Raw genomic sequence first — 11649 nt, 5'->3', positions numbered from 1 at the left:
ATTTTTTATTGAAATCAATTAAGAACAAAATGCACATTTGACTCTACAATAATCCATAAGTACTCATGAATTTTGCAAAAAGAAAAAAAAACGTTGATAAGTAACGGCGTGATGGTTTCTACTTTCTATCAAACCGCAATGAAAACGATAGCTCGTGTAAGTTAGCGCCTTCCCCTTATTACAAAATCGAAGTAGGTTCAAAGAAGAAAGACGCAAGAGCCTTCCTATTATGTACTAACCTTTCCACTATTTTGGGCTGGCAACTACGGTCTCATCGCTGCTTCTTCCCAGTCCACTCCCGATAACGACCGACTCCGACCTTTCCTACTTAATCTTTATTTTTTACAAAACAATTTTCTTTATCTTTTGGTCATCGGCTTGTGTCTCTCTTTTGACAATTGACCCCATTTTCATTGTCTCTCTCTTTATTTAGCCACTTTCCAGCAACGATGTGACCAATCTCATAATCATTTCCGTCCAAGTTTCCCACTCATGCACTCACACCCATTTATTACAACTCACACAAATATTCAACATCCGAAAAAGTTCTCTAAATAATATCTTCCAAAATAATGTTTAGCAAATTGATAATACACAACACAACACAACAGAACACAATCGGCTCATAATTACTTGGGTCCTACTCTTTCCTTAACCCATACTGCCAATTCACTACCATCCAACCTCATCAATGCTGTAACGCAAAATACCCCAATCTCTCCTCCTCTTTACTTTGATTGTTTTCAAAGTTTCTTGTTTCTTTCTTTCTCACCACAAACACACCACAATTGGCTATTTGACTATTAGCTCTTATATTTACCATAATAACCCTCACTCGTCTACAAGTACAAAACCAAATGTACAACAATCAAAAGTCTTTTAAGTTTTAAATAAGACCCAGAAAATTAGTAAGCGCCGCTCTGTACATACCTGCCACGTGGCGTATTCTCTCTGCACGACGCGCTTTTTTTTTCTTTCCTATTTACACAATCTATCTCCTCTTCTTCACTCTAACCAAACCTTCTTCTTACCAAACATCGATCGAAACAATGAGAGTTATCTCAAAGCTGTTCGATTCAGACAAAAGAAAACGAACACCAAAACATTTAGACTCCGGCGAAAGCGCCACGTCATCATCTTCACTCAGCGACGCCACCACCGTCTCAAGCAGTCTACACAGCAGTCTGTCTCTCCAGACGCTTCCTTCAGTTCCTTCTCTTCAGAAAATCCCCTCCGCCACCGTCACCGTCTCTCACTCCGTTACCTCTTCTTTCAAACTCCGTGAACGGAGTCTCCCCGTCACATGTCTCGCCGTCAACGGTGGTTACCTCTTCGCCGTCTCCGGACACGAAGTAAGCATCTACGATCGTGACATGTGTGCTCATCTCTACACATTTAACGGCCAGGATCCTTTCTCGGGAACAGTCAAATCCGTCGGTTTCTCCGGTGAAAAAATCTTCACGGCGCACCAAGACGGTAAGATCGGAGTTTGGAAACTAACGGCGAAAAGCGGTTATAAACAGTTGACGACGCTTCCGACTTTAAACGACCGTTTACGACGTTTCGCTCTCCCTAAAAACTACGTTCAAGTGCGCCGTCATAAAAAACGTCTCTGGATCGAACATGCCGACGCCGTCACTGCGCTCGCCGTCAACGACGGGTTCATTTACTCTGTTTCTTGGGATAAGACTTTGAAGATTTGGAGAGCCTCTGATCTTCGTTGCAAAGAGTCTATCAAAGCTCACGATGACGCCGTTAATGCCGTCGCCGTCTCTGCGAACGGCACGGTTTACACCGGTTCGGCGGATAGACGTATCCGGGTCTGGGCTAAACCGTCCGGTTCGAAACGTCACGCGTTGGTCGCGACTTTGGAGAAGCACAAATCGGCGGTTAACGCTTTGGCATTAAACGACGATGGATCGGTTTTGTTTTCCGGTTCGTGTGACCGGTCTATTTTGGTTTGGGAGAGGGAGGACACTTGCGATTACATGGCGGTGAGAGGTGCTTTGAGGGGTCATGATAAAGCAATACTAAGCTTGTTCAACGTCTCTGATTTGCTGCTGAGTGGATCTGCTGATCGGACGGTTAGGATTTGGCGACGTGGATCTGATTCTAGTTACAGTTGCTTGGAGGTTCTTTATGGTCATACCAAACCGGTTAAGTCGTTGGCGGCGGTTAAAGAAACGGAGTCAGACGGCGTCGTTTCGATCGTTAGTGGAAGTCTCGACGGAGAGGTTAAATGTTGGAAGGTCTCCGTCACCAAACCGGATCATTCATTTTACACGAATCTTGTTCAATAAATTAATTACATTTGTTTGTTTTTTTTCGTTGAAAATTATTGATTTGTAAACAACAAATTTGGCGTCTTTTAACAGTCATTTGCAAAAAAATGAGTAAGAATTATTGAAAATACGTGCCAGAAGAGCGTCAGATATATATATATATGTCCGTAATCAATAATGTTACTATTAGAATAACATGGTTATTAATGGTTAGATCAACAGATTAAAATTGGACAAGTTGACACACCTGCACATGTTCTTCAGGCGTGGAAATGAAGATGTGTTTATGCCACCATGAAACCTGGGGAAATCTAATGGCGTGATGTTTCATAAATTTGCGACTTCTTTGTTCTGTATTAGATTCTTTATAGCTAGGTTTGTGATTGGTTCTCAGACAAATTATTCATGTTTAAATTATGTTTGGACTCATTATAATATTCGCATGCATCAGTCCAATGAACCAAAGTGAGATTTGTCAAAGATAAATATATTGATTGGGTTACGCCAAAACGAAAAGTCAAATGGCCCGTGAGGGTTTGTTGATAAGATATCGTAACTGTCCTTTATTTTATGATATAGAAATAACACTTGTTGATGTATTTGTTAAAAAACCGAGTGAGATTTTATCAAGACAAAAGGTGTACTTTATTAGTTGTTTTTCATCTCTAGCTTTGAGGTTAGAAGTGGAGAAGATAGAGATCATATTGTATAATAACGCTTTAATATTGTTAGCAATATTTGATTGGAAAGGATAACATTTTAAATCCGCATGTATGTCTCAATTTCATTGGTATATCATCAATGATGGATTTTATTACATATAACTGGCTTAGCCATTAACTTAAAGTCTTAAGTAAAATGGGATCTCTTCCAGTCGAGTTGGGACGGTATATAGCAATGGGCAAGATTAAAATTGTTGAATGCACCATCACTTACATACTGTTATCTACTCGTTGAGAATGCACAAAGCAAAACAACATTTTTGGACAGTGAAACATATCTCTTTCCTATATCACTACAAAAGTGGAGTTATATATCCATATTTTTTTGGAGTTCTAATGATTTATTTTGGCGTAAAATAAGAAAGTACAAATTTTCAATTTTTAATGGCAGGAAAGATTAAAAAATACACTACTTGGAAAAGCCAACAAATAAATAAATGGCAACTTAAAAATAAAAAGGACAAATCAAGAGGGATCATTAAAGGCAACTTGTAAATAGTTTTACAGAAATTGCATGATACCATACATTTTCATTATTATTATCGGTCAAACAAGTACAGTATTGATTCGTTAACATGTTGCTGACATATTACAAAGATAATAACTTGTCGCCAACCCATCAACAATACTCAAGTCCGAGTAATAGGACGTCGGGTTTACAACTAATTGAGTATACAAAACTGAGACTTTTCAACTTAACTACAAGTTTTCGTGATATTAGGATTAAAATAGTGTCATTCCAATATTAAAATTGTTGTTATAGGCCGATATATCATTTCAAAGATCCAATTGCGATGAAAACGTTCCTAATTTTATATCGTTGGTGATTGAGCATTGCAAATTATAATTTTATATTTTTTTTAGAATGTGATTTCAATAAGTTTTAACAAGAGTTCTAATCTTTTTATCATCCAACCAAGTTTTTTTTTTCTCTGATCAACTTGCTAATTAGTTAACTTTCAAGTTTCAAACCACTTAGTATTGGTCGAACTATTTAAAATGTGGGAAAAGAAAAAGGTAAAAAATTATAAATATGTAGCAAAGTTTTAGAGACATAAAAAGGTAAAGAATGCAAATTGAGCATTATCTATATGACTATATCTATATATACTTTATTTATAAGTCATTAATTAACCTATAAAAGATTATAAAAAGATAACTTACATATTTGTTTTTTCTATAAGTTTTATAAAAAGCTTTTTTCATAGTTTTAACTTTATTGTTTTAACTAATGTTATTTTTATTGTATTGTTATGTTCTAATATCATATATATATATATATATATTTTTCAACTGTTAACAGAAATATAATATAATTATATATAGATATATGTATTGCATTCTTTTACTTTATTTTTGTAATTTCACATATAAACAATTACATATATATATATATATTTTAGTTAACTACATTTGCATAATAATCATAGTATTTATTGGTTTTTTTTTTTGTTCATTTTACTATTCGTGATGTTTCAGTGAAGACAAATATATAGACTGTCCATCACACATTTTACAAAGAAAAGGAATGAGTAGACATATCTTGTGTGAAGTGGTCAAAGTTGGCACATACCTTGGTACGTGTACGTGACCGTGAGAATGAAAAGTAGACATGCTCACATGCAAGTTGCCAACTTGAGCTCGTCTTACTACAAACAAAGTCGTTTCTCATGATGATAAACTCCTTTAAAAAAAATTCACAGATATTAATCTTACATCGATCTTAATATTATTCTCTTAAAATCCAAGATCGAGTGGCCCAAACTTTGGCTTCTTATATATTTAGTGGAGAAGATGGGTTTCCGATTACGACCTCAGACCGAAATACTTCAGAATCGGCTAAGTTCGAATATAACTGTTTGAATATGGATTCATGTGTGTGCATCTCTATTGTCGCAGATAAATTTAAGAAGAAGATGACAAATATAAAAAGTGTATATCTAAACAGCTATTGATATTTATTTTTGGTTTTAAACTATAGACTACATATACTACGTGCATACATAAAAAAACAATTTTATGTTAGTGAAACACGATATTATTATATATGGACTCACTTATGGTCTGTACTGTCTCACGAACTTGAAGTTTAATCAATAGTAGTACGTACTCTAGTACAGTATTTAACAAAAAAGAATCAATAATAATAACTTATAAGTTTCAAGATTTTTTCTACGTTTTCACACTACATTTCTGCACAATTGAGTACTATATAATATGTTCACTCGTTCTTTTAAGTTTTAGTATGAGCATTGACTGTCGGCAAGTGGAAATATTAATCAGTTTATCATAAAAAGACATTTGACAAAAGATAAACAATATATAATGGTAATGGTATATATTACATCCATAAAAAATTAGAAACCGGTGAAAGTGTGGCTAACTAATTAAATAACGATTTACACTTTACAGGACTGTTCCAAACTATCTGAAAAGTATATCATTTTAAGAATATACAATAATAATTGCACATTTTAAAAAAAACACGAAAATATATATCATTTTCTCCTAAAAGGATACATAATTCAATTTTACAAGGAGTCCATTAAATGTTTAAAAAATGAAAAAAATAGATTTTAAGAACATGACGTACATACCGACTGAAAAATATGAACGCTACAATTTCACATATTGATTCAAAAATCGAAAAAAGAAAAAATTTATGAGAATGTGGCTGTTCGTTATTTATTTGTGTTGGAATAATGCAGTGGCCAAAATTATGGTGACAAATAGGTTGGTCCACCTGAGTAATGCACTTGGCGTAGCTACCAGTGGCCGTTTTGGATTTGGTTACAAAACTTGGATATAAATCGATTCTTTGAAAATAATACTAATCCAAACGATTGGATAGAATAGAAGAAAGATACCAATACTATAAAGTGCAGTACTGGAGGGCTAAATTAAAGTTAAGAGAAAGAGAGAACTGATAAGAAGTTAATATCTCAGCATCACAGACGAAAGCGATTGATGGACAATATGACATAAATTCCTTATTTCTACTTACAAAGAATTTAATTAATCTTCGGCACAGTCGTTACTTTGTCAGTTCACCCAAAATTTTGTTAGTACTAGTATTAATTAGGCTAACTAACCCATAATCCAAGATCAACATGTTCGGAGTCTTCAAAGATATATAAAATGACGAGACACCAAGGCAAAACAGACACTTCACACTTCTAAGAAATTATTCGAACTTGCAAAAGCTCAAGAGAAACTAAAGTTCTCTAAGAAAAATTGAACCTTTCATTTTCATAATTGAAATACAAAACCTAGATTTGTAGAAAAGAATAGTAACCATGTACTATCAAATATTCTAGAATATATTTCATATATAATCTTCTACGAAACGATACCATCTACTCGAATAAGTTCAATCTCAATTAGTTAATCTCCACTTTTCCCCCGTTAACAAAAGTTACAGTATGTTCTTACAAGAACAATAGCATTTGACGATGTTAGATGCAAAACTCATCAACTTCATAAAAAGGCAATCTCTATGTATAAGATGTAAAGAAGGGGGACCATAATTAATGTTCTATTTATGTACCTTCGTAATGATCATAATTAGTGATTAAGATTATGAAGTTTGAAGATCTTTTTCTTTTTGTCTCCGTTTATGGTCAAAGTTAATTACATATTTACAAATATTTATTGAAATTTTTTTTTGCTGAAGTTGACGACTAGTTTTCACCCAACGCTTAAAGTCGTTGGGAGTTAGAGCCTAGCAGATGGATTATAAATTTATAATTCTAAGATAAGTATGTCTTGACAAAAATATAAATATCCCATTCATATGCGAAACCATCATGTTGAGGAAATATTTAAGGCGTAGAGATAATTTCAGCAACAAAAACATTATTTTAACATTGCGTAATACATATAGGATAGTTTATATAATCAGCCAAAGTGTGCATTTCTGTGAAACACATTACTTCCTTAGCATTTTTGTATGAGCTATATAATTAGTAAACCGCTACAGCTAGCCTAACCCCACTATTATAGTTATGTTTCCTCAATAAAACTATATACTAGCCGAATAGTTAATTAATCCTGTTTTCGGGGTCTAATGAAGTTGGTGTGGTCATTTAATAATATACTGGTATCTCATAAGTTGGTTATTTATTACCCCTTACCATCTTAATTCTACATTGCAACTCAGCGAAAAGCTTAAACCCTTTTGTGTTTTTCTTCACTACCGGCCAAAAGTCTCTGACGTAATGGAGATGAACATGCTAGTTTCTGCGGTGGAATGGGTATACACCCACTTGAGGTTATCGGACGTGGCTTTAGCCCTAGTAGGGCTTTTTCTTTTTAGTTACTTGCGTGAAAAGTTAGTGAGCAAAGGTGGGCCAGTGATGTGGCCAGTGTTGGGAATCATACCGCCGTTAGCCCTAAACAAACACGATCTGTTTGGTTGGTGCACCAGAGGCGTAGTCAGAGCTGGTGGGACGTTTCATTACAGAGGAATTTGGTTCGGTGGGTCTTACGGAATTATGACCGCGAATCCTGCAAACATCGAGCACATTCTCAAAACCAATTTCAAGAACTATCCAAAAGGTGCGTTCTATAGAGAGAGGTTTCGTGAGCTTCTTGAAGACGGGATCTTTAATGCTGATGGTGAGCTTTGGATGGAAGAGAGACGTGTGGCTAAAACCGAGATGCACTCTTCTCGTTTCTTGGAGCACACGTTTACTACCATGAGAGATCTGGTGGACCAGAAGCTCGTGCCGCTGATGGAGAAGTTGTCTACTTCTAAGAGAGTCTTTGATCTACAAGATGTGCTCCTGCGTTTCACCTTCGACAACATCTGTATCTCTGCATTTGGGGTTTATCCGGGATCTTTAGAGATCAATTTACCTGAGATTCCTTTCGCTAAGGCTTTTGAGGAAGCCACGGAGTATACACTTGCAAGGTTTCTGATACCTCCTTTTGTGTGGAAGCCATTGAGGTTTCTAGATATTGGGTATGAGAGAAAGCTGAAAAAAGCGGTCAGAATCGTTCATGCATTTGCGAATAAGACAGTGAGAGAGAGGAGGAACAAGCTGAGGAAAATGGGGAACTTAAACGAGTCCTCTGATCTCTTGTCACGCCTTATGCAGAGAGAGTACGAGAAAGAAGAAGGTATCACAAGAGGAAACTACTTTTCAGACAAGTACTTCAGAGAGTTCTGCACAAGTTTCATCATTGCGGGTCGGGACACTACATCAGTGGCCCTCGTGTGGTTCTTCTGGCTAGTTCAGAAACATCCTCAAGTCGAGACGAACATCCTAAGGGAAATCAGAGAGATCCGAGGGAAACGTACAACACAAGAAACAAAAGACCAGTTCGAGGCTGAAGAGCTTAGGGGAATGGTGTATCTCCAAGCTGCTCTAACAGAGTCACTGAGGCTTTACCCTTCGGTTCCAATGGAGATGAAACAAGCTTTAGAAGACGATGTGTTACCTGATGGGACAGTGGTGAAGAAAGGCGCTAGGATTCACTACTCGGTCTACTCGATGGGGAGAATAGAATCGATTTGGGGGAAAGACTGGGAAGAGTTCAAACCAGAGAGATGGATCAAAGAAGGAAGAATTGTGAGCGGCGTTCAGTTCAAGTACGTTGTGTTCAACGCAGGTCCGAGGCTATGTGTTGGGATGAAGTTTGCGTATACACAGATGAAAATGGTGGCTGCAGCAGTCTTGATGAGGTATTCAGTCAAAGTGGTTCAAGGACAGGAGATTGTTCCCAAGCTCACGACTACATTGTACATGAAGAACGGTATGCGTGTTAAGCTACATCCCCGCAATTCGTAAGGTAAGTTTGGTTTGAAAATTATCGGTTCGGTATATTATGGATAACAAAGTCGTACTCAGTAAAATAAGTTATGTTAGACGGTATTCAATATTTAGTATTAAAATCTGTTGTGGTGGTATATGTTTAACTAAATACACTTATGTTTTCACAATTTGACACTATCATGGAAACAAAACAATCTATTGTTTATTAAAAAAGCTCTAAAGCTATACTGAAAAGTGTCCAATCCAAGTACAGTAAGAATGCGAGAATAAATTATGTACAGAAAGAATAAATGGAGAACTACAAAATCTTGTATTCCCCTAGAGATAGAAACAATGGCGAAGCCCTCAGAAAAAAATAACGGGTTTCGTTCACCTTGTGGTCCATGATCTGATGAAAAAGTACCTTTCTTAATAGAGCTTGATGCGAACTGCAATAGTGGTGCGGCAAATGGGACACTTATCAATGTCTTGTCCACATCCATGGCAAGTCTGATGGCCACAGTTGAATGCCGTGTTCTTTGCATTAACCAGACAGATCGGGCAACTCTGAAATTCATTTTAAAATTTTTGGTTAAATGATATATAAATTATGGCACAGTTTCTTTATGATTAAAAGACATGTATACAAACCTCTCTCTCGTTACTACTAGCAGCTGAAGTAGGCGGTGCAGTGGCTGCAACAGTGCTTGACCAGGAAGTTTTCGGGGTGGTGTTCAGAAATGGGTTAGTAGCACTGATTGGTGGTGGAAGAGCAATCTTGTTTGGAGACTTTCCAGTTCTTCGTCTGCAAATATGGAAACAAGGGTCATATAATAAAGAGTTTTGTAGTTGCAGAGGTTACAGTAATACTCTCAATAAAAAAGTCAAGATATAAACCCGAGTAGGCCGAGCTCGAGGGTGGCCTTATACTGAGACGGGATCTCCATCAAGGCGGAAAGTGCAAATTCTGCTTCTTTTCTTCCAGGATCAAGGTTTTTTGCCATAATCTCAGTGAAATTCACAAATTGAAAATTGTCAAAGGCACGAGCAGGGATGTTGTCATCAAACTGTCTCATTGTATCCCAAGGACCATCTCCAACACCGACCAGAACTATCGATAAAGGATATGCACTGCGATTTGCACCGCAAGTTATAATAAAGCACAGAGTATATTATTATATATCTGATTTCGAATAGACATAAGGAGAGATATGTACCTAGCTCTAACGATCGCATCAATGGTCTTTTGTTCTTGTGAGCTGAGGCCGCCTTGATTTGTATCAACACTTCTTGTCACCTGACATTCATAAACATCAGAACCTAGTCAATCATGAGATTAATGTAAGATAATGAATGTAGCAAAACAAGAATCTTTTTATTTACCTGTCCTCCGCTTTCTTCCACAATAGTCATGGCCCTTTCGATAATGGGTGCAAAAGAAGTTGGCCCTGTGACATGAGCGACCAAAGGTAATGTAACAGAACAAAACACACACACACACACACATACACAAGCAGAAAAAGGAGTTTCTTAATGTCAAACCTGCAAGACACAGATGAGGAACAATCTCTCTGTAACGTGAAAGGACTTCTTCAAACCCATTACAGAATGTATCATTCGGATAGAAACTGAAGACATGCTGATCATGTGTTGTAGCTGCAAGAATCAAACATTTAAATGAACATTTTTCTCTTAAAACATACAGTGCTAATAATAACAAAGTATTTTTTGGTTTGTTTTATATCATTACCATCTCCAAATCCATAACAAGGGATCAAATTATCCTCATCAAAACCAGATAAAGTCTTTCCAATGATGGAAATAGCTTGCTGGTACGGGTTTGGAGTTGTTCCAATGTAATGCAAGCTTTGCCTGTTGAATGATCTCGCTCCTTGAATTCAAAATCAAACCCACCAAAACATTACTTATAACCTTCAATTGCTTAAACATACATCATTAAAAGAAAAAAAGAATTAAACTTTTCACACCTGTCCACTCATTGCTCTTAGTGACATCTATACCAACAATCAAATTCGATGACTCCAAACCAGCATGAGAAAGAGCAGCCGTAACCTATATAATAACATTCAAGAAACAGAATCAACAAACAAAAGAAACGTTCAAGAATCTCTCATAAACATGGCCAACAAAATGGAAACTGGACCTCATCAATGGAACGGTAGTAATCACCAATCTGAGAATACTTCTTATTGCCTTGGTTCTTCACAGACCTGGAACTGGAAGATGAAGCAGGAACCTCTGGAGTGTAGTTTAGATTGTGTCCGTAAGAAGATGAAGAAGCACTTTGAGAATATCTACGACTGCTTCTCTTGCTCGAGCGTTTTGAACTGCTACTTCCCATCATAGATTAATCAAACTGCCTTGCACACACAAAAAAAAAAAAAAAAAATCAATTTTGCTGGAGACTTATCGATCTGATGAAGTTCTTCTCTTCTTTTTTTGACATTGTTTGAATCAGTAAAGTTCTTGTTTTTTTTTTATTACATTAACATACTAAAATCATCAAAGAATTGATTTTTTTTGGAAACTGAAGCGTCGTCGGCCGGTAGTGAAAAGATCCAACTTTTTTTATTCAATTGATCGTAGAAAGAAAAAAAAGAAAAAAAAACTTGGAGAGAAGAATGAGCAGTAAATTTGAAAGTGCAATTATGTTACCTTTTATTAGGAATCGATTTTGTCTTTGCGTACACTGAATCTGCTGAATGAATGATGCTTTGTGAAAATCAATTTTTTTAGAATGCAGAGTTTGTTATATACAAATTCAGTTAGCTATAATATCGGGGAATGGATTTATCACTACTTCCTTAAGCAAAATCTTTTAACTAAAACATCTCTTATCTAGGTAAGATTTGATATCATCTTCCCAAA

General features: G+C 36.2%; 3 protein-coding genes across 5 annotated transcripts; 2 read left to right on the top strand and 1 right to left on the bottom strand.

Moving 5' to 3' along the window:
- On the top strand, nt 635-2412 carry LOC104776746 (vegetative incompatibility protein HET-E-1-like). The gene has a single exon (XM_010500864.1). It carries the CDS (start codon nt 1050-1052, stop codon nt 2298-2300), a length of 1251 nt encoding a protein of 416 aa, XP_010499166.1. The 5' UTR covers nt 635-1049; the 3' UTR covers nt 2301-2412.
- LOC104776745 (cytochrome P450 86B1-like) lies at nt 7171-8948 on the top strand. The gene has a single exon (XM_010500862.1). The coding sequence runs from the start codon at nt 7222-7224 to the stop codon at nt 8794-8796; it is 1575 nt and encodes a 524-aa protein (XP_010499164.1). The 5' UTR covers nt 7171-7221; the 3' UTR covers nt 8797-8948.
- LOC104776744 (E3 ubiquitin-protein ligase RGLG2-like) lies at nt 8987-11558 on the bottom strand. Of its 3 annotated transcripts, none has more exons than XM_010500859.2 (10): nt 11437-11558; nt 10925-11141; nt 10749-10833; nt 10511-10651; nt 10303-10416; nt 10144-10208; nt 9978-10057; nt 9658-9891; nt 9412-9565; nt 8987-9327 (listed from the first exon to the last, which is right to left on the bottom strand). In XM_010500859.2, the coding sequence occupies exons 2-10, from the start codon at nt 11123-11125 to the stop codon at nt 9190-9192; spliced, it is 1212 nt and encodes a 403-aa protein (XP_010499161.1). In that variant the 5' UTR covers nt 11126-11141; nt 11437-11558; the 3' UTR covers nt 8987-9189. The 3 variants fall into 3 exon arrangements, with proteins under 3 accessions (XP_010499161.1, XP_010499162.1, XP_010499163.1); XM_010500860.2 differs by having other exon boundaries at nt 10925-11137; XM_010500861.2 differs by lacking the exon at nt 11437-11558 and adding an exon at nt 11266-11392 and having other exon boundaries at nt 10925-11137.

Source organism: Camelina sativa, chromosome 3 (genome assembly GCF_000633955.1).
Source record: "Camelina sativa cultivar DH55 chromosome 3, Cs, whole genome shotgun sequence".
Taxonomy (NCBI): domain Eukaryota; kingdom Viridiplantae; phylum Streptophyta; class Magnoliopsida; order Brassicales; family Brassicaceae; genus Camelina; species Camelina sativa.
The sequence above is the reverse complement of the archived record's forward strand: the minus strand, read 5'-3'. Positions and strand labels throughout refer to the sequence as shown.

Excerpts from the sequence above, each read along its gene's own strand:
- LOC104776746 (XM_010500864.1), top strand. The coding sequence starts at position 1,050 with ATGAGAGTTATCTCAAAGCTGTTCGATTCAGACAAAAGAAAACGAACA.
- LOC104776745 (XM_010500862.1), top strand. The coding sequence starts at position 7,222 with ATGGAGATGAACATGCTAGTTTCTGCGGTGGAATGGGTATACACCCAC.
- LOC104776744 (XM_010500859.2), bottom strand. The coding sequence starts at position 11,125 with ATGATGGGAAGTAGCAGTTCAAAACGCTCGAGCAAGAGAAGCAGTCGT. Across the intron at positions 10,417-10,510 it reads TTGTTATGGATTTGGAGATG|CTACAACACATGATCAGCAT; the intron begins GTAATGATATAA and ends TGATTCTTGCAG. Across the intron at positions 9,566-9,657 it reads CTCGAGCTCGGCCTACTCGG|ACGAAGAACTGGAAAGTCTC; the intron begins GTTTATATCTTG and ends CCATATTTGCAG.